General features: G+C 44.2%; 1 protein-coding gene and 1 long non-coding RNA gene across 2 annotated transcripts in view; one reads left to right on the top strand and one right to left on the bottom strand.

The window, feature by feature from the left end:
* Window positions 1-543: 543 nt before the first annotated feature.
* Window positions 544-23,843, bottom strand: LOC106608277 (stathmin-4-like). Its single transcript, XM_014206138.2, has 8 exons — window positions 23,696-23,843; window positions 20,012-20,086; window positions 13,380-13,478; window positions 11,168-11,373; window positions 10,479-10,670; window positions 1,719-1,970; window positions 1,284-1,475; window positions 544-700 (listed from the first exon to the last, which is right to left on the bottom strand). The coding sequence occupies exons 2-8, from the start codon at window positions 20,022-20,024 to the stop codon at window positions 641-643; spliced, it is 1,014 nt and encodes a 337-aa protein (XP_014061613.1). The 5' UTR covers window positions 20,025-20,086; window positions 23,696-23,843; the 3' UTR covers window positions 544-640.
* LOC106608278 (uncharacterized) overlaps window positions 11,300-27,303 on the top strand; it is a 20,956-nt gene continuing 4,952 nt past the window's right edge. Inside the window, exons 1-2 of the long non-coding RNA XR_001329423.2 lie at window positions 11,300-11,400; window positions 23,839-23,945. This is a non-coding gene — a long non-coding RNA (uncharacterized lncRNA). The remainder of the gene's footprint in view (window positions 11,401-23,838; window positions 23,946-27,303) is intronic.

Raw genomic sequence — 27,303 nt, 5'->3', positions numbered from 1 at the left:
GGTTTGCGCTTACAGGGACAATCATTTGTTTTTCAACAGGACAATGAGCCAACACACCTCCAGGCTGTGTAAGTGCTATTTGACCAAAGAGAGTGATGGAATGCTGCATCAAATGACCTGGTCTCCACAATCACCCAACCTCAACCCAATTGAGATGGTTTGGGACGAGTTGGACCGCAGAGTGAAGGAAAAGCAGCCACAAAGTGCTCAGCATATGTGGGAACTCCTTCAAGACTGTTGGAAAATAATTCCTCATGAAGCTGGTTGAGAGAATGCCTAGAGTGTGCAAAGCTGTCATCAAGGCAAAGGGTGGCTACTTTGAAGAATCTCAAATCTAAAATATATTTTGATTCGTTTAACACTTTTTGGGTTAATACATCATTCCATATGTGTTATTTCATAGTTTTGATGTCTTCACTATTATTCTACAATGTAGAAAATAGTAAAAATAAAGAAAACCCTTGAATGAGTAGTTGTGTCCAAACTTTTGACTGGTAGTGTACATCAACTCCTGTCTTCATCGCTCTGATGGGGCAGCTTTTGGTTTTCCTTTTTTTTTTCTCATTGTCTTGATCTCTTGTTTTTTTTTAATGACACAAAACCACTCCTCTGTTCTCTCTCCCTCTATCTTTCCGCTCGTCTAACGGCAGGCCTCCTCCTTCAGTTCTTTTTTCTTCCTCACCTCTAATGCGTGTTTGTCCTGAAAAACAACAACAATATTTACATTCAGGAATCTATTAGCACTAATGATCCAGATGTAAACAGATTAAACTTGAAAACAAGCATGCGTATATTGCTCAAGAAGGGAGGTACTCAACAAGGGAATGATCAGACAAAAAACTTAAGACAAGGGAGAAATACAAATATAACTCCATGTATTATTCATCAGACTGTAGAAGTTTGAAAATGTATGTAGTTGAGGGAGAGAGAGGGACAGTGTGTGTTATTATTCTACAGACAGACAGACACAGAGAGAATGAGTGACTAGAGAGAAAGACAGAGAGAGCGGGACAGTGTGTGTGTGTGTGTGTGTGTGTGTGTGTGTGTGTGTGTGAGAGAGAGAGAGGGGAGAGAGCAAGAGAGTGTGAGAGAACGAGAAAGAGAGAGACAGACACAGAGAGAATGAGTGACTCGAGAAAGAGAGAGACAGAGAGAAACTCAAGAGAATGAAAGGAGAGCCAGTAGCAAAACGTTGCCTTCTCCTGAGAGAGAGAGAAAGAGAGACATACTCACAGACTGAAGAGAAAATAGAGAGAAAGAGAGAGATCACAGGTAAACATTACCTTCTCCTGCAGTCGTTCCAACATGGCCGCCAGCAGAGCCTCTCTGTTCTCTTTGTTGGCCTCCATTTTGTGCTCCAGCTTCTCCTTGGCGTTCTTGATGAAGTTGTTGTTGTCCTCAAAGACCTTCTGGATCACCTCTCTCTCGTGCTCTCTCTTCTCTGCCAGATGCTTCATCAGCTCAGCCTCCTGGCACTAGAGGGCAGTGTGAGGGGATTATCAGCAGCAGGATACAGACAGACATTGATTATGGTGAGTGTGTTTGTGCACATGTACAGTAAATGCATGCATGTGTGTGTGTGTCTGTGTATGTGTGTGCGTTCCGTATTTTTGTGAAAGTGAGCGTGTGTGTGTGTATACTGGTATGCTTGCGAATGTGTGTGTGTATGCGTTTATGTGTGTGTTTGTCTCTCCTCTCCTCCTCCCTGTCCGCCTCACCTTCCTCCTCTCTTCTGCATCCTCTAGTTTCTTCTGGATCTCCTCCACGGAGAGTTCCCTGCGTTGGGGCATGGTAACGTTGAGCTCTGGGACGCCATCGAACAACGGGGGCTTTAGGATGACCTCGAAGGCCTGGCCCGATGCACGCTTGTTTAACTCTATCACCTCCACGTCCTTTATCACACACCAGCCCAGATCCACTGCGTCTGCCAAAGCTAGTACCTTTTTCCTCACCTCTTCTGCATGTTTGTCCTGCCACACAGGAAAATAACAACAGCAAAACTTACATTCAGGAATCTACTGGCATGAATAAAATCCAGACGTAAAAACTGCATAGAACAAAAAAATCTGAATATAAACAAAAGTATCTAGACACCCCTTCAAATTAGCGGAGTCGGCCACACCCATTGATAACAGGTGCATAAAATCGAGCACACAGCCATGCAATCTCCATAGACAAACAGTGGCAGTAAAATGGCCTTACTGAAGAGCTCAGTGACTTTCAACGTGGCACCGTCATAGGATGCCACCATTCCAACAAGTCAGTTCATCAAATTTCTGCCCTGCTAGAGCTGCCCCCAGTCAACTGTAAGTGCTGTTATTGGGAATTGGAAACGTCTTGGAGCAACAACGGCTCAGCCGCGATGTGGTAGGCCACACAAGCTCACAGAATGGGACGTTGCACGTAAAAAAATAATCTGTCCTCAGTTGCAACACTCACTATCAAGATCCAAACTTCCTCTGGAAGCAACGTCAGCACAATAACTGTTCGTCGGGAGCTTCATGAAATGCGTTTCCATGGCGAAGCAGCCGTACACAGGCATAAGATCACCATGCGCAATGACAAGCATTAGCTGGAGTGGTGTAAAGCTCGCCGCCATTGGACTCTGGAAACGCACTCTCTGGAGTGATGAATCACACTTCATCATCTGGCAGTCCGACGGACAAATCTGGATTTGCCAGATGCCAGGAGAACACTACCTGCCCGTATGCATAGTGCCAAGTGTAAAGTTTGGTGTAAAAAAATAATCTGTCCTCAGTTGTGTAAAAAAATCATTGGATGGGGCCACAGTGTCTTCTGATCCCTCCTGTCTCAGCCTCCAGTATTTATGCTGCAGTAGTTTATGTGTCGGGGGGCTAGGGTCAGTCTGTTACATCTGGAGTATTTCTCTTGTCTTATCCGGTGTCCTGTGTGAATTTAAATATGCTCTCTCTAATTCTCTCTTTCTTTCTTTCTCTCTCTCGGAGGACCTGAGCCCTAGGACCATGCCTCAGGACTACCTGGCATGATGACTCCTTGCTGTCCCCAGTCCACCTGGCCGTGTTGCTGCTCCAGTTTCAACTGTTCTGCCTGCGGCTATGGAACCCTGACCTGTTCACCGGACGTGCTTGTTGCACCCTCGACAACTACTATGATTATTATTATTTGACCAGCATGGTCAAATACAGTATGCCCAGCAGTAGTTATATGGGATGAGCTATGTCCGGAATACAGTATGCCCAGCAGTAGTTATATAGGATGAGCTATGTCCGGAATACAGTATGCCCAGCAGTAGTTATATAGGATGAGCTATGTCCGGAATACAGTATGCCCAGCAGTAGTTATATAGGATGAGCTATGTCCAGAATACAGTATGCCCAGCAGTAGTTATATAGGATGAGCTATGTCCAGAACACAGTATGCCCAGCAGTAGTTATATAGGATGAGCTATGTCCAGAATACAGTATGCCCAGCAGTAGTTATATGGGATGAGCTATGTCCAGAATACAGTATGCCCAGCAGTAGTTATATGGGATGAGCTATGTCCGGAATACAGTATGCCCAGCAGTAGTTATATAGGATGAGCTATGTCCAGAATACAGTATGCCCAGCAGTTATATAGGATGAGCTATGTCCAGAATACAGTATGCCCAGCAGTAGTTATATGGGATGAGCTTTGTCTAGAATACAGTATGTAGAGCAGTAGTTATATAGGATGAGCTATGTCCAGAATACAGTATGCCCAGCAGTAGTTTTATAGGATGAGCTATGTCCGGAATACAGTATGCCCAGCAGTAGTTATATAGGATGAGCTATGTCCGGAATACAGTATGCCCAGCAGTAGTTAAATAGGATGAGCTATGTCCAGAATACTGTATGTAGAGCAGTAGTTATATAGGATGAGCTATGTCCGGAATACAGTATGCCCAGCAGTAGTTATATAGGATGAGCTATGTCCGGAATACAGTATGCCCAGCAGTAGTTATATGGGATGAGCTATGTCCAGAATACAGTATGCCCAGCAGTAGTTATGTAGGATTAGCTATGTCCAGAATACTGTATGTAGAGCAGTAGTTAAATGGGATGAGCTATGTCCGGAATACAGTATGCCCAGCAGTAGTTATATAGGATGAGCTATGTCCAGAATACAGTATTCCCAGCAGTAGTTAAATAGGATGAGCCATGTCCAGAATACTGTATGTAGAGCAGTAGTTATATGGGATGAGCTATGTCCGGAATACAGTATGCCCAGCAGTAGTTATACAGGATGAGCTATGTCCAGAATACAGTATGCCCAGCAGTAGTTATATTGGATGAACTATGTCCGGAATACAATATGTACATATAAAGTGAGTAATCAATGAGTTAACTTTTTCAGGAATCAAATCTTACCTGTTCCTAACTACATAAACAATTTCAGAACAATAATCATGATGTAAACATTATTAAAGTGACCACTGTTCCATGACTACCACGCGTACCGCGTGGTAGTCGGCTAGTGAACAGTGTTCAATGACTCTATGTACATGGGACAGCAGTCTCTAAGGTGCAGGGTTGCGTACCGCGTGGTAGTCGGCTAGTGAACAGTGTTCAATGACTCTATGTACATAGGGCAGAAGTCTCTAAGGTGCGTAAGGGGAGGAGGCCGGCTACTATTGACTGTTCAACAGTCTGATGGCCTGGAGATAGAAGCTGTATCTCTCTGTCCCAGCTGTAGATGCACCTGTAGATGGTAGCTGGGTGAACAGGCTGTTGCTTGGATGGCTGAGGTCCTTGATGATCTTCTTAGCCTTCCTGTGTCACCGGGATGCTGTAGATGTCCTGGAAGGTAGGCAGTGTCCTTCCGGTGATGGGTTGGGCTCGCAGCACCACCCTCTGGAAAGCCCTACGGTTGCGGTGCCATACCAGGCGGTGAAAGAGCGCGACAGAATGCTGCCGAAGGTGCATCTGTAGAAGTTTATGAGGGTCTTAGGGGCCAAGCTGAATTTCTTTAGCCTCATGGGGTTGAAGAGGCCTTCTTCACCCCGGTGTCATTGTGGAAGGACTATTTCATGTCCTCAGTGATGCGTATGCCGAGGACCCTCTCCACGGTGGCTCCGTTGATGTGGATTGGGGCGTGGTCTCTCTGCTGTCTCCTGTAGCCCACAATCAGCTTCTTCGTTTTGTTGACGTTGAGGGAGAAGTTAGGCTGTCTCGTCGTTGTTGGTAATCAGGCCTACCACCTTAATGTCATCAGAAAACTTGATGATTGAGTTGGAGACGTGGATAGCCACGCAGTCATGGGTGAACAGGGAGTACAGGTGGGGGCTAAGCACACACCCCTGTGGAGGCCCCATGTTAAGGATCAGCGTGGCGGAGGTGTTGTTGTTGCCTACCTTCACCACTTTTGGTTGGCCTGTCAGGAAGTCTTGGACCCAGTTGCACACGGAGGAGTTTAGACCCAGGGCCCTGAGCTTAGTGGTGAGCATGGAGGGCACTAGTGGTGTTGAAGGCTGAGCTGTAGTTAATGTAAACAATTATGTAAATATTCTTACATAGGTATTCCTCTTGTCCAGGTGGGATAGGCCAGTGTGTAGTGCAATGGCGATTGGGTCGTCTCTGGATTTGTTGGGGCGGACTGCAAATTGTGGTGGGTCTAGAGTGTTGGGTAAGGTGTAGGTGATATGGTCCTTAACTAGCCTCTCAAAGCACTTCATGATGACAGAAGTGAGTGCTACGGGGAAATAGTAATTTAGTTCAGTTACCCTTTCTTTATTGTGTCCAGGAACATCTTGAAGTGGGGACAACAGACTAGGAAAGCAGAGATTGAAAATGTCCGTAAATACGGTGGGGCCGCTTTGGGGCAATGTGCGGCTGACGTGTTTTCTGTTTGCTCCGCAGTATTCTTAAAGTTTATGTGAATTTTGCAGCAAAACCGTATTTATTTTCAAATATTAGTTTGGTGATCACTTTCCATAATACCCAAGACTACTTTGCTTTCGAATTTCAGCATGTTGACGAAACACAAGGCCAAAAACATGACTTTGAGAAAACCTGGCCTACAAGACCCACTCTTATCACCGTCCTTTCCTGAGTCTGAGGCCCTGGAGACTCACAATATTCTCGAGGCCATCAAACTACTACGCTCTGAGATAGTTGAAATGAAAACGGAGGTAGTTGCTACGATTGAGGCCCGAATACAGGGGGTTTCTGATGAACAACAGAGTTGAACACTACGATGATTGCAGCACTGGAGACCTCCGCTACCAATGTCTCCGAACTAACTACCTCCCTGGAGGCTGACGTGAAACTCCTGGCTGTGGATCTGAAAAAGGTACAGGAGAGTTGTGTGAGTTTGGAGGGATTCTCTCACCGCAATAACCTGAGACGGTATGTATCGGTCCCAGAGTCAGCGGAAATGCCTCACGCTACGGATTTCATTTCTGAGCTGCTGAAGGATGTTCTTGCCATGGATGAGAAGCCCCTGATTGATCGTGCTCACAGGTCACTGTGCCCCAAAGCCCCAGGATGGTGAGAGGACCGGTGACATCATTCTTCGAGTGCACTTTTTCCATGAGAAGATGGAGATTCTCCGGTGAGCCCGCAATACAACTCTGAGCTTTCAAGGACAGAGCTTCTCTATCTACCAGGACTATTCCCCCCACTGTGTCCAGGCAGCGTGCAGCTTTCAGGCAGGCCAAACGAATACTACGGGACCATCCAGGTGGGAAGTATGGAATGCAATTCCCGGCTATGGCTCACATTCAACATTCATCAAGAAGTCTTGAACTTGATCATACAGTGAGGGAAAAAAGTATTTGATCCCCTGCTGATTTTGTACGTTTGCCCACTGACAAAGAAATGATCAGTCTATAATTTTAATGGTAGGTTTATTTGAACAGTGAGAGACAGAATAACAACAACAAAATCCAGAAAAACACATCAAAAATGTTATAAATTGATTTGCATTTTAATGAGGATCCACGGATTGGTAGAAAACATTTACAGAAGGCTAAGGCATTGGGTGGTTTAGCTCTTCCAAATTTTCAGACATACTATTGGGCTACAAATTTCAGAGCCCTTTTTGTATTGGCTGCAGACTAATCCTACTGGCCCTAGACCACTCTGGGTCCAGATGGAGTCTGAATCGTGTAAACCTGCTGCACTTCTTCTGTGTTGTGCTTGTCTCTCCCAGTGTCCCTAGGCAAAAGGTGTGTCAACCCAATTGTAAAGCCGTCCCTTAAAATTTGGAATCAGTTCCGTTTAGCCTTTAGACTCCGAGGCTTTTCTCTATCAGGTCCAATCAATCAGAACATTTTATTTCCTTCCTCTTTAAATGATGGGACTTTTGGCAAGTGGCACTCACTGGGCCTCTCCTCACTAGACCAATTATTCTTTGATGATACATTTGCCTCTTTTGCTCAACTACATGGAAAGTTCAACCTCCCCAAAATCCCCCTTCTTCCGCTATCTCCAGACTAGGAACTTTGTCAGAGCTAACACACCTGCATTTCCCCATAAGCCTTCGAATACAGCTATAGAGAGCATCTTTGAGCTAAACAAGCTTCCCATGGCTGCAATTTCAGATGTATATGCAATCATTAATGACTTACAGAACCCTTCTTTGTTTCCTTTAAAGACTCAATGGGAAAAGGATTTGTGGGAGGAACATGGGGATGACACCTGGGAATCTGAGCTACACAGGGTGCATTCGTCCACTTTTAGCACTAGACACAGCCTCATTCAATTCAAGGTGGTTCATCGTATCCACCCTTCTTGGAGTACTGCCCATAGGTACCACCCTGTCAAGAATTCAGTCGGACACTGTTGCTTATACAACTCTTTTAGCTAGACGGCTAATACTCCAGAACTGGAAGATGGTAGTTCCTCCATTTTATAAATATTGGGTGGGAGATGTGTTGTGCTCTCTGAAACTAGAAAACGTTTTATTCAATACACGTTGGAACCTCAAACTGTTTTATGAGGCTTGGGCTCCATTCCGGTCCTACTTTAAACAGTCCATCCTCTGATGGCATTCCTATTGAAACAAAAAACAAGTCTGTATTTGACTCCCCTGTGACTTAAGGGCTGGATGAGCATTTCTTTGTGGTTTTTTTTTGGGGGGGGACATTAAGGTTGATGACGTGCCTAATGATTCTTATTGAATGTGACTTCCGGATGCCTTGTTCATCTTGCTCTGTCAGAGACTAAAATGTGAGCTTGTTTTGCCCTGTTTTTATTTTGTTTACATTTTTTAAAAAGCATTGTAAAGTTTATTTTTGGTCCAGTGGATGGTTGGTCTGTGGCCATGACTGACTGTGAGTGGTTACATTTCTCCACCCCTATCCCTTGTCTGTTTACAGGAACAATGATGAGGTGTCTGCTCTGTCCCTGTACTACAGATTGCCTTTTAACCTTTGTAGCGCGCTGCCCGGTGTGTTTAACTTGTCTAAAGTACGGTATCTTTAAAGCTATTCTTTTTTATTCTAGTTGAGTATATTATTTATATTGTTTTGTGTTGTCTTATGTGTGTAAAACTGAATAAACAGAGTTTTCAACAAAAAAAGTCTGTAAACACTCCAGGCAGCTGTTCTGCACATGCTCTGAGGATGTGGCTTGGGATGCTGTCTGGACCAGTAGCCTTGCAAGGGGTTAACGAGCTTGAATGTCTTACGCTGGACAAGGAGATCGGGAGCACACAGTCCTCGTGAATGGCGGGACCCACTCTGTGCTGTTTTCCTCGGAGCAGGCGAAGAAGGTGTTTATCTTGTCCGGGAGTGAGGCCTCAGTGTCCCCGATGTGGCTTTCTTTTTATAATCCATGATTTTCTGGAGTCCCTGCTATTGAATTGCAACTTGTAGTGTTATTTTGCCTCTTTGATTGCCTTACAGAGGTCATAGCTGGCCTGTTTGTCCATATTCCCAGTCACCTTTCCGTGGTTAAATGCGGTTGTTTGCGCTTTCAGTTTTGCACAAATGCTGCCATCTATCCAGTGTTTGGTTTGGATAAGTTCTAATCGTCACAGTAGAAACAACATCCTCTATGCACTTCCTGATGAACCCAGTCACCGAGTCAGTGTATACATTGATACTATTCCTAGAGGTGACCTGGATAATTTTTCAGTCCGCTTGATCAAAGCAATCCTGAAGCAATCTGTAGTACAGGGACAGAGCAGACACCTCATCATTGTTCCTGTAAACAGACAAGGGATAGGGGTGGAGAAATGTAACCACTCACAGTCAGTCATGGCCACAGACCAACCATCCACTGGACCAAAAATTGGTCAGACAAACGTTGAACCGTCCTTACCACGGGAGCTTCCTGTTTAAGTTTCTGCCTAAAGGCGTGGAGGAGCAGGATGGAGGCATGATCTGATTTGCCAAAGTGGGGGTTGGGGAAGGCCTTGTAGCTGTCCCGGAAGGGCAGAGTAGCAATGGTCAAGCGTGTTCTATTCGCGTGTAGCACAGGAGATGTGTTGGTAGAATTTTGGGAGCGTTTCTCAGATTTTCTTTATTAAAGTCTCCAACTACAATAAATGCGGCCTCAGGATATGCAGTTTCCAGTTTGCACAAATGCCAGTGTTGTTTCTTGAGAGCCGGCGCGGTGTCGGTTTGGGGGGGATATACACAGCAGTGACAATAACCAAAGAAAATTATATTGGGAGGTAATGCGGTCAATATTTGATGTTGAGGATTTCCAGATCGGGAGACCAAAAAGACTTGAGTTTCTGTACGTTAGCACAATCACACCATGAGTTGTTAACCATGAGACAAACCCCTCCACCTTTGTTTTTCCCGGAGAGTTCTTTCTTCCTGTCCGTGTGATGTACGGAGAACCCTGCTGGTTGTATAGATGGGGACAATATATCCAGGGAGAGACATGATTCCGTAAAACAGGGGAGATCCTTGGCCTGATCTTGTCTACATTATTGTCCAGGGACTGAAAGTTAGCGAGTAATATACTCCGAAGCGGTGGATGGTTTGCTCGCCGCCTGACTAGAACCCCATCTCTCCTCCCTATCCTCCGGCATCAACGTTTTGTTGTAGCACCCGGTATGAATGGGGCTGCCTCGGGAAGTCCAAACAAAGGATCCAGGTCAAGGAAGTCGAATTTCTAGTAAAATGTCTGGTGAGTGACAGCTGATGTAATGTCCAAAGGTTTTTTGGGACTGTAGGAAATAATACTAGAAACGTTCAGAGCAAATAATGTAAGGTATAACACTAATAAAAGCAAAATACTGCAAAGTCGGCAAAGAGCTAAAAACAGGGAGACCATGTCTGTCAGCACCATCATGTCATATATCTACCTTCCTTTATAGAATCATTTAGAGAGACTGGTGAGAGGAAGAGAGAGGGAGACTAAAGAGTGAGTTTGATTAGACAAACTAAAGTGAGACACTTAAGAGTGAGACTAAAGAAAGAGACAGAGAGAGAAATACAGACAGACATAGACAGAAAGAGTGACTAGAGAGAAAGAGAGAGAAACTCAAGAGAAAGAAAGAGAAGATAGTTAAACATTACCTTCTCCTGCAGTCGTTCCAACATGGCCGCCAGCAGAGCCTCTCTGTTCTCCTTGTTGGCCTCCATCTTCTGCTCCAGCTTCTCCTTGGAGTTCTTGATGAAGTTGTTGTTCTCCTCAAAGGCCTTCTGGATCACCTCTCTCTCGTGCTCTCTCTTCTCTGCCAGGTGCTTCAGCAGCTCAGCCTCCTGGCACTAAAGGGCGGTGTGAGAGTATCAGGAGCAGGATACATACAGGTGTGTTTGTGCCATAGAGATAGTTAGAGGACATTATATCTGTCCCATTATGGCGTCTGTGAGAGCATGGGCAGCGCCGTTGAGGCCATCTCCATTTTCAAGTCAATTTTCTTCTAGTACTTCTATGATTTGGTAAACTGAAAATGTGCATACTGCCCCCTAGAGTGTGTTGTTTGAACAGGTATAAAGTCAAGGTTGGCAATTTACTGCCACCTGGAGTAATGGAATGTTTGTTCACAAGTATAATTCATTGGCTGATTCCTCCTGTTGACCTGGATGGAATTATGGGATCCTTCCTTAACACATAGGAAGTCCCACCCATTTGACTACTTAAAAATTGTGACAGTCCTCAATGGCGATTTCCATGCTAACACAGGCCTTTGGGCACTAGAGTCCTTTATCTATCTCTATGGTTTGTGTGTACATGAATCTTTCCTCAATTCATGTCTCCTCACCTTCCTCCTCTCCTCTGCAGCCTCTAGTTTCTTCTGGATCTCCTCCATGGAGAGTTCCCTGCGTTGGGGCATGGTAGCGTTGAGCTCTGGGATGCCATCGAACGACGGGGGCTTCAGGATGACCTCGAAGGCCTGGCCCGACGCACGCTTGTTCAACTCTATCACCTCTACGTCCTTTATCACACACCAGCCCAGATCCACCGCATCTGGGGATGGTACAGGAGAGACTGGAGGTAAGCACTTTAAAACACAATCCTTTACATAACTAGTTATATGTTAATACATATTTTTTAAATGGCTTAATTTCTGTCTGAATATGTTGTACTGTGATGTCATCAGGAACTATACTGAACAAAAATATAAAACGCAACATGCAACAATTTCAAAGATTTTACAGACGTACAGTTCATATAAGGAAATCAGTCAAGTAAAATAAATTAATTAGGCCCTAATCTTTCACATGACTAGGAATACAGATATGCATCTGTTGGTCACTGATACCTTTTAAAAAAAGTAGGGGCGTGGATCAGAAAAACAGTAACTATCTGGTGTGACCACCTTGACACATCTCCTTCGCATAGAGTTGATCAGGCTGTTGATTGTAACCTGTGGAATGTTATCCCACTGCTCTTCAATGGCTGTGCGAAGTTGCTGGATATTGGCAGAAACTGGAACACGCTCTCGTACACGTCATCCCAAACATGCTCAATGGGTGATACATGTATGTCTGGTGAGTATGCAGGTCATGGAAGAACTGAGACATTTTCACGTGGTCTGAGGGTTCCCCTTGCTTCTGGGAATTGTAGTTTTGGCAGTCGGCCATTTTGTGATCTGTAGTTCTGATCGGGGTGGCCATTTTAGTGATCGGGCAGAGCCCGTTTATTAGTTCTGCCCTCACATATCTGCCATTTATCACTCGACCCCCTTCTTTGCCACAATAAATTAACATTCACTTTTCTGGTAAAAGCTCTGGTGGACATTCCTGCAGTCAGCATGCCAATTGCAAGCCCCCTCAAAACTTGAGACAACTGTGGCATTGTGCTGTGTGACAAAACTGAACATTTTAGAGTGGCTTTTTATTGTCCCCAGCACAAGGTGCACCTGTGTAATGTTCATGCTGTTGAATCAGCTTCTTGATATGCCAAACCTGTCCGGTGGATGGATTATCTTGGCAAAGGATAAATGCTCACTAACAGGGATGTAAACAAATTTGTGCAAACAGTTTAAGAGAAATACGGTTTTAATGCATATGAAACATTTCTGGGACCTTTTATTTCAGCTCATGAAACATGGGACCAACAATTTACATGTTGGGTTTATATTTTCATTTAGTGTATATAAATGAAATATCAGTTGGCAGTTTATTAGGTACACCATTCATGAAAATGGATCGCTCCTACACACAGAGAGTCACGTGGCCGTGGCTTGATATATAAAGCAGGCAGACAGGCATTAAGGCATTCAGTTACTGTTTGACTGAACGTTAGAATGGACAAAACGAGTGACCTAAGCGACATTGAGCGTGGTATGATCATCGGTTCCAGGCGTGCCGGTTCCTATATCTCAGAAACGGCCTCCTGGGACTTTCACTCATGACAGTGTCTAGGGTTTACAGAGAATGGTGCGACAAACAAACAACATCCAGTCAGTGGCAGTCCCGTGGGTGAAAAAAGCTTGTTGATGAGAGAGGTCTAAGGAGAATGAAATCATGGAAGCTAACAGGCAGGCCTCAAATAACGGCAAAGTGAAACAGTGGTGTGCAGAACGGAATCTCGGAATGCAGAACTCATCGGTCCTTGTCAGGGATGGGCTATTGCAGCAGACAACCACACCACTCCTATCAGCTAAAAACAACAACAAGCGTCTCCAGTGGGCGCGCCATCACCAACACTGGACAACTGAGGAGTGGAAAAACACTGCCTGGTCTGATGAATCCTGGTTCCCGTTGCGTAATGCTGATGGCAGAGTCAGGATTTGGTGTAAGCAGCATGAGTCCATGGACCCATCCTGCCTGGTGTCAACGGTACAGGCTAGTGGTGTAATGGTGTGGGGAATGTTTTCCTGGCACACGTTACAACCTTGATAACGGTTGAGCAATGTTTGAAAGCCACACTTTGGAGAATCCACGGTGCAAAGTATTCTGGAGGCAAAGTACCCGGTGCAAGATAGGTGTACCTAATAAACTGTCCACTGTCTAAACGTGTCGTCTTACCTTCTGCTTTATATATGGGCTTACAGTCGATGGTCTGAGGGTTGATGCAGGAGCAGAACAGAGACACCAGGGGGAGCTCTTTCAACTTGTCTCTGTACGCTGCAGGACACACAACACACACACACACACACACACACACACACACACACACACACACACACACGCGGTTCATCGTAAAGAATAGACACAGACACATAGTAGTTCGTCATCATCGTCATCATCATTATCATCTCTTGAGACGGTTCACATTTAAATGTTAAACTCAATGATAAATGGAATAGTTGGCCAGATATTTGGTTCTGGGTGACAAGAGTCCATCGTCACTAATTACTATCATTATCAAAAGATCAGTCAGGATATAGATATATATTTAAATTCATGTACTTTAATAGAAAATACAGGACAACAGTGATTATTTGTTTTGCCTCGTATGAACCAAGCTCTGTTTCGTTACACAGAAGTAGCGAGATCAGAACGGAGGTCATTTTTTCCCCCCAGTAGATTAAAAGTTAGGTCAGTAGAGGACAAGACCAAAAGCCACATCTAGCCAATCTCTGCTGTTGGTATTCAGCCTAGCCTAGGTCAACTGTAGGGTACAGTTTAACTCTGACAGTGTAAACCTAGCCACACATTTCAAGCCAACACAAGAATAAGCCAGACTAATGTTAACCCAACCTCCCTATAATATACAGTGCATTCGGAAAGTATTCAGACCTCTTGACTTTTTCCACATTTTTGTTAAGTTACAGCCTTATTCTAAAATGGATTAAATAAAATAAAACATCCTCATCAATCTACACACAATACCCCATAATGACATCACAATACCCCATAATGACATCACAATACCCCATAATGACATCACAATACCCCATAATGACATCACAATACCCCATAATGACATCACAATACCCCATAATGACATCACAATACCCAATAATGACAAAGAAAAACGGTATTTTTTTTTTTTTTTTTTTTGCACATTTATAAAAATAACCCACGGAAATATAATATTTACTTAAGAATTCAGACTCTTTGCTCAGTACTTTTGTTGAAGCACATTTGGCAGCGATTACAGCCTTGAGTCTTCTTGGGTGTGACGCTACAAGCTTGGCACACCTGTATTTGGGCAGTTTCTTTCATTCTTCTCTGCAGATCCTCTCAAGCTCTGTCAGGTTGGATGGGGAGCGTCGCTGCACAGATATTTTCAGGTCTCTCCAGAGATGTTCGGTCGGGTTCAAGTCCGGGCTCTGGCTGGGCCACTCAAAGACATTCAGAGACTTGTTCGAAGCTACTCCTGCATTGTCTTGGCTAAGTGCTTAGGGTCGTTGTCCTGTTGGAAGGTGAACCTTCACCCCAGTCACCCCAGTCTGAGGTCCTGAGTGGTCTGTGCTTTTCTCTGTTCATCTTACCCTCGATCCTGACTAGTCTCCCAGTTCCTGCCGCTGAAAAACATCCCAATAGCATGATGCTGCCACCACCATGCTTCACCGTAGGGATGGTGACAGGTTTCCTCCAGATGTGACGCTTGGCATTCAGGCCAAAGAGTTTAATCTTGGTTTCATCAGACCAGAGAATCTTGTTTCTCATGGTCTGAGAGTCCTTTAGGTGCCTTTTGGCAAACTCCAAGCGGGCTGTCATGTGCCTTTTACTGAGGAGTGGCTTCCATCTGGCCACTGATTGGTGGATTGCTGCAGAGACGGTTGTCCTTCTGGAAGGTTCTTCCATCTCCACAGAGGAACTCTGGAGCTCTGTCAGAGTGACCATCAGGTTCTAGGTCACCTCCCTGATCAAGGCCCTTCTTCCCCGATTGCTCAGTTTGGCTGGGCGGACAGCTCTAGGAAGAGTCTTGGCGCTTCCAAACTTCTTCCATTTAAGAATGATGGAGGCCTCTGTGTTCTTGGGGACCTTCAATGCTGCAGAAATGTTTTGGTACCCTTCCCCAGATCAGTGCCTTGACACAATCCTGTCTCAGAGCTCTACAGGCAATTCCTTCGACCTCATAGCTTGGTTTTTGCTCTAACATGCACTGTCAACTGTGGGACCTTATATAGATAGGTGTGTGCCTTTCCAAATCATTTCCAATCAATTGAATTTACCACAGGTGGACTCCAATCCAAGTTTTAGAAACATCTCGAGGATGATCAATGGAAACAGGATGTATCTGAGCTCAATTTCAACTCTCATAGAAAAGGGTCTGAATACTTATGTAAATAAGGCATTTCTGTATTTTTTTTGTAATACATTTGCAAAAAAACTGTTTTCGCTTTGTCCTTATGGAGTATTGTGTGTTAAAGGCTATGATAAAAGAAAAAGAGCTCCTAGGAGGAGAGAGATAAGACCATCTGTCTACTGCTCCTAGGAGGAGAGAGAGATAAGACCATCTGTCTACTGCTCCTAGGAGGAGAGAGAGATAAGACCATCTGTCTACTGCTCCTAGGAGAGAGAGAGATAAGACCATCCGGCTACTGCTCCTAGGTGGAGAGATAAGACCATCTGTCTACTGCTCCTAGGAGGAGAGAGAGATAAGACCATCCGTCTACTGCTCCTAGGAGGAGAGAGATAAGACCATCCGTCTACTGCTCCTAGGAGGAGAGAGAGATAAGACCATCCGTCTACTGCTCCTAGGAGGAGAGAGAGATAAGACCATCCGTCTACTGCTCCTAGGAGGAGAGAGAGATAAGACCATCCGTCTACTGCTCCTAGGAGGAGAGAGAGATAAGACCATCCGTCTACTGCTCCTAGGAGGAGAGAGAGATAAGACCATCCGTCTACTGCTCCTAGGAGGAGAGAGAGATAAGACCATCCGTCTACTGCTCCTAGGAGGAGAGAGAGATAAGACCATCTGTCTACTGCTCCTAGGAGGAGAGAGAGATAAGACCATCCGTCTACTGCTCCTAGGAGGAGAGAGAGATAAGACCATCCGTCTATTGCTCCTAGGAGGAGAGAGGTAAGACCATCCGTCTACTGCTCCTAGGAGGAGAGAGATAAGACCATCCGTCTACTGCTCCTAGGAGGAGAGAGAGATAAGACCATCCGTCTACTGCTCCTAGGAGGAGAGAGGTAAGACCATCCGTCTACTGCTCCTAGGAGGAGAGAGATAAGACCATCCGTCTACTGCTCCTAGGTGGAGAGATAAGACCATCCGTCTACTGCTCCTAGGAGGAGAGAGAGATAAGACCATCCGTCTACTGCTCCTAGGAGAGAGAGATAAGACCATCCGGCTACTGCTCCTAGGTGGAGAGATAAGACCATCCGTCTACTGCTCCTAGGAGGAGAGAGATAAGACCATCCGTCTACTGCTCCTAGGAGGAGAGAGATAAGACCATCTGTCTACTGCTCCTAGGAGGAGAGAGAGATAAGACCATCCGTCTACTGCTCCTAGGTGGAGAGATAAGACCATCAGTCTACTGCTCCTAGGTGGAGAGATAAGACCATCCGTCTACTGCTCCTAGGAGGAGAGAGAGATAAGACCATCTGCCTACTGCTCCTAGGAGGAGAGAGAGATAAGACCATCTGTCTACTGGTCCTAGGAGGAGAGAGATAAGACCATCTGTCTACTGCTCCTAGGAGGAGAGAGATAAGACCATCTGTCTACTGCTCCTAAGAGGAGAGAGATAAGACCATCTGTCTACTGCTCCTAAGAGGAGAGAGATAAGACCATCTGTCTACTGCTCCTAAGAGGAGAGAGATAAGACCATCTGTCTACTGCTCCTAGGAGGAGAGAGAGAGATAAGCATTATCCCCACCCCTTTTAGTTTACAGTTTAAATCAACACCTCCCAAACATGGCTTAACACATTAGCTACTGTATAAGCAGCATCATGGTTCATGATATCTTTTGGTGGCATATGAGGAGTATACAGTATGTAGGTAAGCTCAGTGACTTTCAACGTGGCACCGTTATAAGATGCCACCTTTCCAACAAGTCAGTTAATCAGATTTCTGCCCTGCTAGAGCTGCCCCGTTCAACTCTAAGTGCAACTGTAGGTGCTGTTATTGTGAAGTGGAAACATCTATGAGCAACAACTGCTCAGTCGCGATGTGATAGGCCACACAAGCTCGCAGATTGGGAACGCCGAGTGCTGAAGTGCATAGCGTGTAAAAATCGTCTGTTGACGGTCGCAACACTCACTACCGAGTTCCAAACTGCCTCTGGAATCAACGTCAGCACAAGAACTGTTCATCGGGAGTTTCATGAAACGGCTTTCCATGGCCGAGCAGCCACACACAAGCCTAAGATCACCATGCGCAATGACAAGCGTCGGCTGGAGTGGTGTAAAGCTCGTCGCCATTGAACTCTGGAGCATTGGAAACGCGTTCTCTGGAGTGATGAATCGCGCTTCACCATCTGGCAGTCCGATGGACGAATCTGGGTTTGGCGGATGCCAGGAGAACGCTACCTGCTCGAATGCATAGTGCCAACTGTAAAGTTTGGTGGAGGAATAATGTTCTGGGGCTGTTTTTCATGATTCGTGCTAGGCCCCTTAGTTCCAGTGAAGGGAAATCTTAACACTACAGTATACAATAACATTCTAGACGATTCTGTGCTTCCAACTTTGTGGCAACAATTTGGGGAAGGCCCTTTCCTGTTTCAGCATGACAATGCCCCCATGCACAAAGCGAGATCCATACAGAAATGGTTTGTCTAGATCGGTGTGGAAGAACTTTACTGGCCTGCGCAGAGCCCTGACCTCAACCCCATCGAACATCTTTGGGATGAATTGGAACACCATCTGTGAGCCAGGCCTAATCGCCCCAACATCTGTGCCTGACCTCACTAATGCTCTTGTGGCTGAATGGAAGCAAGTCCCCGCAGCAATGTTCCAACATCTAGTGGAAAGCCTTCCCAGAAGAGTGGAGGCTGTTATAGCAGCAAAGGGGGGACCAACTCCATATTAATGCCCATGATTTTGGAATGACGAGCAGGTGTCCACATACGTTTGGTCATGTAGGTATAATCAAATCAAAGTTTATTTGTCACGTGCGCCGAATACAACAGGTGTAGACCTTACAGTGAAATGCTTACTTACAGGCTCTAACCAATAGTGCAAAAAAAGGTATTAGGTGAACAATAGGTAAGTAAAGAAATAAAACAACAGTAAAAAGACAGTGAAAAACAGTAGCGAGGCTATATACAGTAGCGAGGCTATAACAGTAGTGAGGCTATATACAGGCACCAGTTAGTCGGGCTGATTGAAGTAGTACGTATATGTAGATATGGTTAAAGTGACTATGCATATATGATAAACAGAGAGTAGCAGTAGCGTAAAAGAGGGGTTGGTGGGTGGCGGGACACAATGCAGATAGCCCGGTTAGCCAATGTGCGGGGGCACTGGTTGGTCGGGCCAATTGAGGTAGTATGTACATGAATGTATAGTTAAAGTGACTATGCATATATGATAAACAGAGAGTAGCAGCAGCATAAAAGAGGGGTTGTGGTGGGCAAATAGTCTGGGTAGCCATTTGATTACCTGTTCAGGAGTTTTATGGCTTGGGGGTAAAAACTATTGAAAAACCTTTTTGTTCAAGACTTGGCACTCTGGTACCGCTTGCCACGCGGTAGTAGATAGAACAGTCCATGACTGGGGTGGCTGGGGTCTTTGACAATTTTTAGGGCCTTCCTCTGACACCGCCCAGTGATGTACTGGGCCTTACGCACTACCCTCTGTAGTGCCTTGCGGTCGGAGGCCGAGCAATTGTCGTACCAGGCAGTGATGCAACCAGTCAGGATGCTCTCGATGTTGCAGCTGAAGAACCTTTTGAGGATCTGAGGACCCATGCCAAAACTTTTTAGTTTCCTGAGGGGGAATAGGCGTTGTCGTGCCCTCTTCACGACTGTCTTGGTGTGCTTGGACCATTCTAGTTTGTTGGTGATGTGGAACTTTAAGCTCTCAACCTGCTCCACTACAGCCCCATCGATGAGAATGGGGGTGTGCTCGGTCCTCTTTTTCCTGTAGTCCACAATCATCTCCTTAGTCTTGGTTACGTTGAGGGAGAGGTTGTTATTCTGGCACCACCCGGCCAGGTCTCTGACCTTCTCCCTATAGGCTGTCTCGTCGTTGTCGGTGTTCAGGCCTACCACTGTTGTGTAGTCTGAAAGGTTAATGATGGTGTTGGAGTCGTGCCTGGCCGTGCAGTCATGAGCAAACAGGGAGTACAGGAGGGGACTGAGCACGCACCCCTGAGGGGCTCCAGTGTTGAGGATCAGCATGGCAGATGTATTGCTACCTACCCTCACCACCTGGAGGCGGCCCGTCAGGAAGTCCAGGATCCAGTTGCAGAGGGAGGTGTTTAGTCACAGGGTCCTTAGCTTAGTGATGAGCTTCGTGGGCACTATGGTGTTGAACGCTGAGCTGTAGTCAATGAACATTATTCTCACGTAGGTGTTCCTTTTATCCAGGTGGGATAGGGCAGTGTGGAGTGTGATTGAGATTGTGTCATTTGTGGATCTGTTGGGGCATTATGCAAATTGGAGTGGGTCTAGGGTTTCTGGGATAATGGTGTTGATGTGAGCAAACCTTTCAAAGCACTTCATGGCTACGGTATTGCGTATATGAAGTGTGTATCTGTATATACTGTCTGAAATTATAATAGATACTTAGTAAATACATATTTCAAGTTATATCTTACCTGCTAGGGTCATGTTTCCAATGTGTCTGTGTTCCTCACCAGAGATTAGCTCAGATCCTTACAATGTGGCTGTTCCTGTAGATAAAAAAGGCTTCAATGAGGTTTTACTTTCTAAGAATGAATATTAAAATATTCTGGGGTTTAATCATACTATGTTCAAGAGACCGATGCTTGAAGTCGTAGTGTCAAAAAATGACTTCAAATAGAAAAATAAATTCAAGGAAGACTCAGGTAATAAAAACAGAGATTAAAAGTTAACGATACTCAAACTGTATAGAGTCATTTGGAAAGTGGGGTTTTGGATCATCATCATGAATGTGTTTATAATCAGGGTGTTTATGGTGGTGAATTATATGTACAGATTGGGGGGGTGGGGGCTGTCACCCCTGCATAGTGATAAATCAATGTCGTGAGACATGCAGAGGGAAAGGCAGGTCTCTGACTCCACTCTCAGACCTTCAGATGGAATCCTCAACACTGAATTGATATTCCACAACAAATGCCTCACATATATTTTTTTTCAAGGGGCCTAAAATGGCTATAGATTGAAAATATAATGAATACGTTTTTCCTCATTTGGATCAATTCTGGGTTCAAAGATATAGCCAAATAAACACAATCAAACCCTGTCATACTGCTACAACTGAAGTAAGGTCTCCATCCTGAACAGTATCATCCCTAGTACAGTGATAGAAAACACTGCACTACAACGTGTCTCTTTAGGCTCATAGTCGTTCTGTCTCTGCCTGTCAACAAACAGGATTTTTTTCTGGATCAAAATGAGGCTTAGGTGGTGGGCGTGGCAGGGGGCGTGGTAGTGGGCGTGGTAGTGGGTGTGGTAGTGGGCGTGGTCAATCGCACAATTGCAATTCTACGCACTTTGCCATTGGGCGAAGAGAACATTTTAGAAGTTTTGAAGCCAATTTCCTGCAATTCTACACATTTTGCCACAGCTTATGCCATATTCTAATGTTATCTGACTGACTCAAACAATATAACAAAATCAAGGGGGGGCCGTACCTTGACAAAAATATTCCTGAATGCATCATTTCTGGAATTTTAGATTCTCCCTGACTGTCTAGTTTTTTTTATTTTGGTGATTGTTAGTTCTCAAAGATGACCTAATTTTAAAATATATAGGTCCATTACCTTTTCTACGTCAATCAAATGTATTTATAAAGCCCTTTTTACATCAGCAGATGTCACAAAGTGCTATACAGAAACCCAGGCTAAAACACCAAACAGCAAGCAATGCGGATGTAGAAGCACGGTGGCTAGGAAAAACTCCCTAGAAAGGCCAAAACCTAGGAAGAAACCTAGAGAGGAACCAGGCTATGAGGGGTGGCCAGTCCTCTTCTGGCTGTGCAGGTGGAAATTATAAGAGTACACGGCCATTAAGGCTAGATTGTTCTTCAAGATGTTCAAGCGTTCATAGATGACCAACAGGGTCAAATAATAATCACAATGGTTGTAGAGGGTGACACAGGTCAGTACCTCAGGAGTAAATGTCAGTTGGCTTTTCGTAGCCGAGCATTCAGAGGTCGAGACAGCAGGTGCGGTAGAGAGAGTCGAAAACAGCCTACACATACTTATATCTGGTTTTAGTTGTTTATGTTTACACTGAAATGGGTTTACCATCCCGAAAATTATTTGTATGTATTTTACATTTTTTTACTTAGGTGGTCTGCCCAATACTTTTCTATACAGAAAAAACCCTACAATGTGACATACCTCCCCCTACAAAGAGTTCTCTCCCACTTTTAACCTTTATTTAACTAGGCAAGTCAGTTAACAACAAATTCTTATTTTCAATGACGGCCTTGGAACAGTGGGTTAACTGCTTTGTTCAGGGGCAGAATGACAGATTTTTACCTTGTCAGCTCAGGGATTTGATCTTGCAATTTTTCCAACGCTCTAACCACTAGGCTACCTACCTGCCTATCTCTCTCTCTCTCTCTCTCTCTCTCTCCTTTCATTATCCTATTACCCGATGTCCTCCAAATACACCCAGAGTGAAGCCAGTGCTCCAAAGATGATATCCAAATGACATTAATCTACACGTAATTTGTGAGCGATATTGTTCACCTGAAAATGCTGTTTTGGAACACATGGTTATGAGGATGTTGGCAAATACCTGTTCTCCCACCCAGACAGACGTGTCCATAACACACATACCGGTGGGTACACTACGTACATACACATCTTAGACTCGATAACAAACAAAAAAAACACATACCCTGCAAGTTTAACACACACACACACACACACACACACACACACACACACACACACACACACACACACACACACACAGACAGAGAGCTGCATTGGAGACATTATTAATGACAGACAGGGGGACCCAGCGTGGAGTCGAGAGTACATGGAGTACTGTAGACGACAGCAGCTGCATCATGATCCAACTACTACATCTATCCTAGCTAGTCTCAGAACTAGCTCTAATAACAGCTCCTACATCTATCCTAGCTAGTCTCAGAACTAGCTCTAATAACAGCTCCTACATCTACCCTAGCTAGTCTCAGAACTAGCTCTAATAACAGCTACTACATATATCCTAGCTAGTCTCAGAACTAGCTCTAATAACAGCTCCTACATCGACACTAGCTAGTCTCAGAACTAGCTCTAATAACAGCTACTACATCTATCCTAGCTAGTCTCAGAACTAGCTCTAATAACAGCTACTACATCGACCCTAGCTAGTCTCAGAACTAGCTCTAATAACAGCTACTACATCTATCCTAGCTAGTCTCAGAACTAGCTCTAATAACAGCTCCTACATCTATCCTAGCTAGTCTCAGAACTAGCTCTAATAACAGCTCCTACATCTACCCTAGCTAGTCTCAGAACTAGCTCTAATAACAGCTCCTACATCGACACTAGCTAGTCTCAGAACTAGCTCTAATAACAGCTACTACATCTATCCTAGCTAGTCTCAGAACTAGCTCTAATAACAGCTACTACATCTATCCTAGCTAGTCTCAGAACTAGCTCTAATAACAGCTACTACATCTATCCTAGCTAGTCTCAGAACTAGCTCTAATAACAGCTACTACATCGACACTAGCTAGTCTCAGAACTAGCTCTAATAACAGCTGCTACATCTATCCTAGCTAGTCTCAGAACTAGCTCTAATAACAGCTACTACATCTATCCTAGCTAGTCTCAGAACTAGCTCTAATAACAGCTACTACATCTATCCTAGCTAGTCTCAGAACTAGCTCTAATAACAGCTCCTACATCGACCCTAGCTAGTCTCAGAACTAGCTCTAATAACAGCTCCTACATCTATCCTAGCTAGTCTCAGAACTAGCTCTAATAACAGCTCCTACATCTATCCTAGCTAGTCTCAGAACTAGCTCTAATAACAGCTACTACATCTATCCTAGCTAGTCTCAGAACTAGCTCTAATAACAGCTACTACATCTATCCTAGCTAGTCTCAGAACTAGCTCTAATAACAGCTACTACATCTATCCTAGCTAGTCTCAGAACGAGCTCTAATAACAGCCAATATCACCTCCTTCATCTCTTTCTAGGTTGTGTTTAGCAGAGGTGCATTCTTACCCCCCTCCAGAGCAGTGTGCTGAGATGATGTCTACACTACATCTACAATACATTGCATTGTAACATCCCATACTAGTTTAATAACTCTGTAATTACAACCTACCTTTCTATATCTAGCTTTGTTTAGCGTTACCCTCTTCCAGATCAGTGCTGAGATGGTGGTGGTGTTGGTGATGGTTGTGTGGTCCCAGTTTTCAGGCTGTCTGTCTGTCTCCTCTGTCTGTCTGTCTGTCTCCTTGGATACAGGCTAGCAGCAGCATCAGCCACAGCCCCTCTCCTTCCCCATGACATCACCACCGAGCCCTACTATTGGCTAAGAGGAATGGCAGCATCCAGCCCTGGCAGCCTATCAGGTGAGAGAGCAGGAAAGGGAAGGGCTGTTAACCCTTTGGGTTGTATACTGCAGGGGGCATCATCCAGAATTATACACTAGAGTTGGGAGGTGTGTGTGTGTGTGTGAGGGAGAGAGAGTGTGTGAGGGAGAGAGAGTGTGTGAGGGAGAGCGTGTGTGTGTGTGTGAGAGAGAGCGAGTGTGTGTGTGTGTGAGAGAGAGAGTGTATGACAGAGAGAGAGAGAGAGTGTGTGTGTGTGTGTGTGTGTGTGTGTGTGTGTGTGTGTGTGTGTGTGTGTGTGTGTGTGTGTGTGTGTGTGTGTGTGTGTGTGTGTGTGTGTGTGTGTGTGTGTGTGTGTGTGTGTGTGTGTGTGTGTGTGTGTGAGAGAGAGTGTATGACAGAGAGAGTGTGTGTGTGTGAGAGAGAGAGAGGTGTGTGTGTGTGCGCGCGCGCGCGAGGCAGGCAGGCAGCACACGAGATGACTCAATTATTTACATCTCCCTGACTGTAAACAGAAGACCAAGTGTCCTCAAGTGTCCTCTGTTCTCAGTCAGGGAGATGTGGTACGGCCCCCCTTGATTTTGTTATATTGTTTGAGTCAGTCAGATAACATTAGAATATGGCATAAGCTGTGTCAAAATGTGTAGAATTGCAGGAAATTAACTTTAAAACTGTAAATTGTTTTCTTCGTGTCCTTAGTGTCATTATCATGTAACGGTCTCTCTCTCTCTCTATCTCTCTCTCTATCCTCTCTCTCTCTCTCTGTCTCTCTCTCTCTCTCTGTCTCTATCCCTATCTCTCTGTCTCTATCCCTATCTCTCTATCTCAATTCAATTTAAGTGCTTTTTGGCATGGGAAACATACACTACCATTCAAAAGTTTGGGGTCACCTAGACATTTCCCTGTTTTTGAAAGAAAGCAAATTTTTTGGTCCATTAAAATAACATAAAATTTATCAGAATTACAGTGTAGACATTGTTAATGTTGTAAATGACTATTGTAGCTGGAAAAAGCAGATTTTTTATGGAATATCTATGTAGGCGTACAGAGGCCCATTTTCAGCAACCATCACTCCTGTGTTCCAAAGGCACATTGTGTTTGCTAATCCAAGTTTATCATTTTAAAAGGCTAATTGATCATTAGAAAACCCTTTTGCAATTATGTTAGCACAGCTGAAAACTGTTCTGATTAAAGAAGCAATAAAACTGGCCTTCTTTAGACTAGTTGAGTATCTGGAGCATCAGCATTTGTGGGTTCCATTACAGGCTCAAAATGGCCAGAAAGAAAGAACTTTCTTCTGGAACTCATCAGTCTATTCTTGTTCTGAGAAATGAAGGCTATTCCATGCGAGAAATTTCCAAGAAACTGAAGATCTCGTACAACGCTGTGTACTACTCCCTTCACAGAACAGTGCAAACTGGCTCTAACCAGAATAGAAAGAGGAGTGGGAGTCCCAAGTGCACAACTGAGCAAGAGGACAAGTACATTAGAGTGTCTAGTTTGAGAAACAGATGCCTCAACTGGCAGCTTTATTAAATAGTACCCGCAAAACACCAGTCTCAACGTCGACAGTGAAGAAGCGACTCCGGGATGCTGACCTTCAAGGCAGGGTTCCTTTGTCCAGTGTCTGTGTTCTTTTGCCCATCTTAATCTTTTAGTTTTATTGGTCAGTCTGAGATATGGCTACTCTGTTTTTCTGTCTTTTTCGTTTTATCTCAACGATTTTCAGAAGAAAGGTATTTGTTTCTGGCCAACATAGAAAAACTTACCTAGAACCCCACATAGAAATAATAAACTAGACTAACCCCCCCCAGTCACGCCTTGACCTACTCTACCTTAGAAAATAAAAGCTTTCTATGGTCAGGACGTGACAGGGTTGTATTTACAATGGTGATTGTTTTTTCACTTGTTGCCCTTTTCTTGTGGCAAAAGGTCACACATTTTGCTGCTGTGATGGCACACAGTGGTATTTCACCTAATAGATATGGGAGTTTATCAAAATTGGATTTGTTTTCGAATTCTTTGTGGGTCTGTGTAATCTGAGGAAAATATGTGTCTCTAATATGGTCATACATTTGGCAGAAGTTTAGGAAGTGCATCTCAGTTTCCACCTCATTTTGTGGGCAGTGTGCACATAGCCTGTCTTCTCTTGAGAGCCAGGTCTGCAGATGGCAGCTTCTCTCAATAGCAAGGCTATGCTCACTGAGTCTGTACATAGTCAAAGCTTTCCTTGATTTTGGGTCAGTCACAGTTTTCAGGTATTCTGACAATGTGTACCAGTGGAGGCTGCTGAGGGGAAATGTGGAAACCATGGAAACCATGTGATGTAATTTCATACCATTCTGCTCATTTTGCTCCAGCCATAACCACGAGCCCGTCCTCCCCAATTAACGTACCTCCAACCTCCTGTGCTGTGTTACTCTCTGTTTACGGCCAAATAGCATTCTAGTTTGCTCTGATATTTTTCTTAATTCTTTCCAATGTGTCAAGTAATTATCTGTTTGTTTAATCATTTGGTTGGGTCTAATTGTGTTGCTGTCCTGGGGCTTTGTGGTGTCTGTTTGTGTTTGTAAACAGAGCCCCAGGACCAGCTTGCTTAGGGGACTCTATTCCAGGTTCATCTCTCTGTAGGTGAGGGCTTTGTTATTGGAAGGTTTGAGAATCACTTCCTTTTAGGTGGTTGCAGAATTTAACGTCTATTTTCTGGATTTTGAAAATGATCGGGTATCGTCCTAATTCTGCTCTGCTTGATGTTGATATGTTTAATATTGTGGTGTTGATAGTTATTATATTGTGGTGTTGATAGTTATTATATTGTGGTGTTGATAGGTTTTATATTGCGGTGTTGATAGTTATTATATTGTGGTGTTGATAGTTATTATATTGTGGTGTTGATAGGTATAATATTGTGGTGTTGATAGGTTTAATATTGTGGTGTTGATAGGTTTAATATTGTGGTGTTGATAGGTTTAATATTGTGGTGTTGATAGGTTTAATATTGTGGTGTTGATAGGTTTAATATTGTGGTGTTGATAGGTTTAATATTGTGGTGTTGATAGGTTTTATATTGTGGTGTTGATAGGTATAATATTGTGGTGTTGATAGGTATAATATTGTGGTGTTGATAGGTTTAATATTGTGGTGTTGATAGGTTTAATATTGTGGTGTTGATAGTTATTATATTGTGGTGTTGATAGGTATTATATTGTGGTGTTGATAGGTATTATATTGTGGTGTTGATAGTTATTATATTGCGGTGTTGATAGGTATTATATTGTGGTGTTGATAGTTATTATATTGTGGTGTTGATAGTTATTATATTGTGGTGTTGATAGTTATTATATTGTGGTGTTGATAGGTTTTATATTGCGGTGTTGAT

Source organism: Salmo salar, chromosome ssa06 (assembly GCF_905237065.1).
Source record: "Salmo salar chromosome ssa06, Ssal_v3.1, whole genome shotgun sequence".
NCBI lineage: Eukaryota > Metazoa > Chordata > Actinopteri > Salmoniformes > Salmonidae > Salmo > Salmo salar.
The sequence above is the reverse complement of the archived record's forward strand: the minus strand, read 5'-3'. Positions and strand labels throughout refer to the sequence as shown.